Here is a 5,599-nt window from a genome sequence, read left to right as displayed (position 1 = left end):
TTTTTTTAATAAAAAAACACCCATATAATTACATATACACATAAACCAATCCTTCACTAAATTCCAGCTCAAAAATACGACCCATTAACGCAAGGTAAACCAAGCAAGTCAGACCTCAAAGATGATACTCACATTAGTACATGTGGAAACGAAGAGAATGATAAGGTCGGTCAGATGCAAGACTATCGTTGCGAACAGAATGGCCAGCATTTTGAGGTTCGTCTAAGAGAACAGAAAGAGAAAGTAATCACATCTCCTCCTCAATCACACACCTGGGGGCTTTATCGCGGGCAGCGTTTACCCCTGCATTTCCACATCTGGCCACCAGATCGCGCTGCTGTCAAACGTATCTCAACCCAAACACCCCTTAAGTTCTGTCTATTTTCTTTTTTTCTTCTCCTTCATATTAATCGAAAACATGTGTATTGTGGATACATTACGTTGATAATTGTACTAATCACACTGCAATGTTTGAAAAGCCATTTAAATGTCTATATTTATCAGAAAAACACATCCACATGCAGTCACGTCACGTTTTTTCTCTCGAGGTGCCGCCTTTTTTCTTTACCTCAGAAAGTAAAGATTACGAGAAGCTAACAAAAATGTAATAACTAAAACGATCAATGAGTACGAATTGAGGCAGATTTCGGAAGCAGACAAAAAGAAAAGGAGGGAAAGATTCCAAAGCAGTTGGTTTCATCCAGACCAGTTATTGCAAAACTTCGCGAGCGACTATGACTGAAATCAAAACTTTAGATGTGCTCATATCAAAATACGACTATTAGGACTAACAATGGAAAACTAATACTATAATTAACATAAACTTGATAAACAAACAAACAAAAAAAACTATAAATAGCGTAATAATAATAATAAACTTTGAATAAAACAGCAAACTTTCCGAGAAAAGACAAACGATGTGAGGTTAGGCCGTCTCCAGAAGGAAAATAATAGTAAACAAACGTGGCTGAGTATCTCCTGAAATGACGTACAAATATTCCATAAATTAACCAAATGGGGAAAAAAAAAAACTTCCATTGTTCTCCAACTTACAGGTGAGGGAGAGAGGGGAAAAATCCTTGAAAAGCGAAAGAGAGCAGGAAGAAAACACTGGGTTGCCTTTACTATGGGATCCCACTATAGATTCTCAAAGCACGCGTCTCTGTATTCCAGATGTAGTAACACAGCAGTATTTGCTTTTTTCCCTCCTTTCTTTCTTTTTTTTTTCGGAAACGTGAGAACACCGCCCTGGAGCGTCACTACGTCACACTCTTTTTCTTTTTCTGTGCTCTGCTTAGGGTTTGAGTGTTGGACGGCATTGCTGTGGGTTGGCTCAGGAGCTCTGCTGTTCTGTGAGATGGATGGATTATGGGTCAGAGTAATGGGCTAGTGGCAGCAAGGCAATACGTTTACCCTAATCTCCCCGTTTGATGCAGGTCGTAGGGAGGGTGATAAATATACAGCCTCGACTCACTGGCTGTCCAGTCACTGTAAAGTCTGACATAGTGCTGGCAGTTGACCATTAAGCATGTTATTCTTGGTGCTCAGCAAGATTTTTTATTTATTTACCACTAACATATGAATTACTGAGCAGATTATAGAAATATAAAAACGTATTAAATGACAAATAAAGATGCGTATGTCATGTGACCATGAACCAACATCAGAACCATGAATACAAGAATGCGTTGTTAAATTATTGAAATATTAACATAACATTTTAGGTCAAAGGGGTTTGACAAATAACTTTGGGAAACCCTGGAATAATAAGTCATCATAAGAACTTCATATGACTTCACTTGGATCATTAGGGAGCAATAGTCAATCATATTTTCATACATTTGTTATCCAACATGTGATGTAAACTTGATTATGCTTTGAGGGAAAATACAGAACCCACTGACTAAATGCTTTGTCATGAATTTAAATGGAAGCTGTGATGGTAATTTAAAAACCCTAAAACTTTGTAGATTTTTTTCAGGTTTAAATTAGATTTTACATCCCAAATGATTAATGTGATCTCAGCCTTTTTAATCTCAAAGGGTTTCCTCCCTGTGAAGGTTAATTATGGCTCACATGTGCACAATGAATGATGCCAAAAATGTAATTGTTTATAATATAGCTTGACAGAAAGAGCCACAGGCCATATGACTCCATCCTATTAAGACAACATCTATTTACTATAGGAAGATTCAATATTCTGACTTAAACATTTCCTTGTGCCGAAGCAGTCAAAGATGCCAAAGTGAGTCATGATTGAGACTGAGATGAGCGTGTATGGTTTAAATCAACATGCTGCTAGAGTCAGAGAGCTCTTGGTCTGGCTTCACTTAGTTTATTGATCACTAAACCATCAGAATGGATCGTCCCAGTGTCAAGATCCTGTATTTTAAGGCTAAATGTGGTTATAACTTTGTCTTCCACATTAATGCACAATGAGGTTGTTTTAACTATACAGTAGTTTGATTTTGCCCCATTCCTGCTTTCACATTGTCATTTGAGTTTTAACTTCTGTGATTTAGGACAGATTGTGTTCATATCGATTGCAAACTGTACCAGAGTTTTGAAAATCTCTTTCACCACAACCAAACTGACGTCAAACAGGTCCGCACCAAAAGCACCAGCACGGAAACGTCCGTTGTGAAAAAGAAGTGCACTTAGTTGTATTGAATGTGCACTTGTAGTGTACTTTAAATCTTAAAAGTATTTAAGAAATTGTACTCACGGATAATATAATATTAATAAAATAAAATAAAAGGTACTTAAAGAGAGACTTTCATTACAGTTTTTACACTTTAGTACACGTTTAAAAAGTGCCCTTTTTAATAATGTGAAATAAAAAAAATGTACTTTAAGGTACATTTTCAATCATTATGTTCAAATAATCTTTTGTAATGCTTTAAAGAAGTACACTTATTTTATAAAGTACTTGATTTTGAATTTTAACTGTAGTGTGTTATTCAATATTATAAGTTAATATATTTCAAATGTACTAAATTGCAACTTCATCATTACAAATGTCTAATTACAAACATATTTGTGACCCCCTGGATCTGAAAACTGAATAAATAAACTTTCCACTGATGTATAGTTTGTTAGGATAGGACAATATTTGGCCGAGATACAGCTATTTGAAAATCTGGAATCTGAGGGTGCAAAAAAAAAAAAAATCGAAATATTGAGAAAATCGCCTTTAAAGTTGTCCAAATGAAGTTCTTAGCAATGCATATTACTAATCAAAAATTAAGTTTTAATATATTTACAGTAGGAAATTTACAAAATATCTTCATGGAACATGATCTTTACTTAATATCCTAATGATTTTTGGCATAAAAGAAAAATCTATAATTTTGACCCACACAATGTATTTTTGGCTATTGCTACAAATATACCCCAGCGACTTAAGACTGGTTTTGTGCTCCAGGGTCACATTTAAACACATGACACAGAAAATTATATTAAAGTCAGTATAGATTCAGCAGTACACTTAACCATATTTCAAAGACAATAGAAGTAATTGTGAAAGATGTACTTAACGTCTACCTAAGTGGATCAAAAAGCACTCTAAAGTTCAGCTAACTGCATTTAATCTAAAATGAAAACTATAATACATTTTCATTTAACATGCACTTAAGTGTCTGAATACTTTACATGGAGTTCACACTTAAGTGTATTAATTTAAAGTATATTATTTCCGTAACAAGTACTCTTTTTAAAAGTATGCTAAATTGCACTTTTTCACAAAGGCTCCTCCTCATTAACCCCTTATACCCAATATCAATCTGTGGAAAAAGTGATATGACAATACAGTACTTTGCATATTCGTCGTAGTAACGAAGTGTGTATTTTGTTTGTTTGCTGGAAACCACTTGACATGACTGTACGATTACATCTAACTTCTGCACCACAAGTCCAATCTCAAATATGTTTTGTAGTGATTACATTTTATCACATGCCAAAAGTTTGATGCCTCAAAACACATGTTGTGACTAAAGTCTTTTCCCGTTATTAGCAGTTAGCAAGCGTTCCTTGTAGGAGTCACGTCCCCTTCGAGAAGAGGCTGGTTTAATAATGACAACTCACTGCAAGCCACGCCACATAAGGAAAGCGTGACAGGTTTCGTTATTAGTTTTGGATGCGGAACGACTTTGGGAATTTCACATGTGTCTGGAGAGAGGGAGGAGCCACCATCATGCTGGAGTGAAACCAGCGAAAAATAGAGCAAATGGAAGTCATTGACTCACATCGGAGAGAAAGAGAGAAAATGTTGATGGGTGTGGGCTGAAATGAGTATTATGTCACCAGATCAGTGAGGGAGGACATCCTGAACAGATGAGGCTAACATAGTGAAATGCACTGTGTGGAGGAGACGAGCATTAATTCACATATGTCTCATAGCTGAAATGGGTTAGATCAACAAATCACAATACAGGTTTGTTGAAAACTTTGGCTGTCGCTTTGAAATCTGTCAACGGCATTCCCTTTTCCCTTCAATTTCCCACGCAACAAGATAGAAATATGAGCAACTTTGTTGGCCTACCACCAGTTTTTGCATAACATGCCCCTACTTCTATCTTGGACAAAAGTTCACAGCTGTATTGTAGCATAATGAAAGATAAGGCTTTGTCTGTAGCGGGAGGGCTGTAAATACGATTGCTGTTTTTACTTTACTCATTCTCTCAGACCAAATCTGTCTACATGAGTAGCTTTGAGATCTGTGTTGGATGTTTGCGTTTCGCTCAGCTGTAATCAGATATCGGGCCAGAGGGGCCATGAGTCAGCCTATACTTGAAAACAATGGCACATTTTCCAAGTCAGTGTTCAAATGCCATGGCTAGTATGCAAAAGCCACTTGCATTTCACTGAGTAGGGATAGATATGGACTCTCAGCCAAGTGTGATGTAGAAGCTCATTCAATCACTGCATGGGCGGCCTTCCTTCAATGATGGCTTCTTGCAGTTTTCTAGGAAAAGGGCTTTCAAACTGTCTGTAAAGAGGTTCTGGGTGGTCAACAACATTTTTACAATATGCATTTTTGGGACTTTCAAAGTTAACAAACCAAGATATGAATTATGTTTGATGTGATAACATTTACATTGATAACACTGTGAATACATGTACAGAATTGTACATTTTGATGATTTATTTCTGTTTTTAAAGACCGGTCAGAAATCCTAAGATTAATTGTGATTATGATATTGCATTGAAAGCCTTAGTTTTAGTTTTTTCTTTAATGAATAGTAAGAAAAAAAAGCAGAACCACCATATTATAAATAATAAATAAATAATCTCTATATAAAGTTAGATTTTTAAGTGTTTCTTCCTTCCTTGCAATATATAAGAATGCAAGTATAAGTATCTGTGTTTATTCTTTTGTCATTTTTATCTTGCTCACTGGGGTTTGTAAAGTACAAATACAGGTGCATCTCAATAAATTAGAATAATTAAAGCAAAAGGAGCCCCTACCAAGTATTGAGTACATGTACAGTAAATGAACATACTTTCCAGAAGGCCAACAATTCACTAAAAATGTTTTTTTATTGGTCTTATGAAGTATTCTAATTTGTTGAGATAGTGAATTGGTGGGTTTTTGTTAAAT

At 35.6% G+C, this 5,599-nt stretch overlaps 1 protein-coding gene across 1 annotated transcript in view; it reads right to left on the bottom strand.

Moving 5' to 3' along the window:
• Positions 1–1,257, bottom strand: part of LOC107670536 (peripheral myelin protein 22-like) — a 2,859-nt gene extending 1,602 nt beyond the window's left edge. The window contains exons 1-2 of the mRNA XM_016463182.1: positions 1,054–1,257; positions 133–222 (exon numbers count right to left, since the gene is read on the bottom strand). Of these exons, the coding sequence (XP_016318668.1) occupies positions 133–210 (78 nt within the window). The 5' untranslated portion in view covers positions 211–222; positions 1,054–1,257. The remainder of the gene's footprint in view (positions 1–132; positions 223–1,053) is intronic.
• Positions 1,258–5,599: the final 4,342 nt, after the last annotated feature.

The sequence above is a fragment of the Sinocyclocheilus anshuiensis genome, unplaced genomic scaffold (assembly GCF_001515605.1).
Source record: "Sinocyclocheilus anshuiensis isolate Anshui unplaced genomic scaffold, SAMN03320099.WGS_v1.1 scaffold476, whole genome shotgun sequence".
NCBI lineage: Eukaryota > Metazoa > Chordata > Actinopteri > Cypriniformes > Cyprinidae > Sinocyclocheilus > Sinocyclocheilus anshuiensis.
The sequence above is the reverse complement of the archived record's forward strand: the minus strand, read 5'-3'. Positions and strand labels throughout refer to the sequence as shown.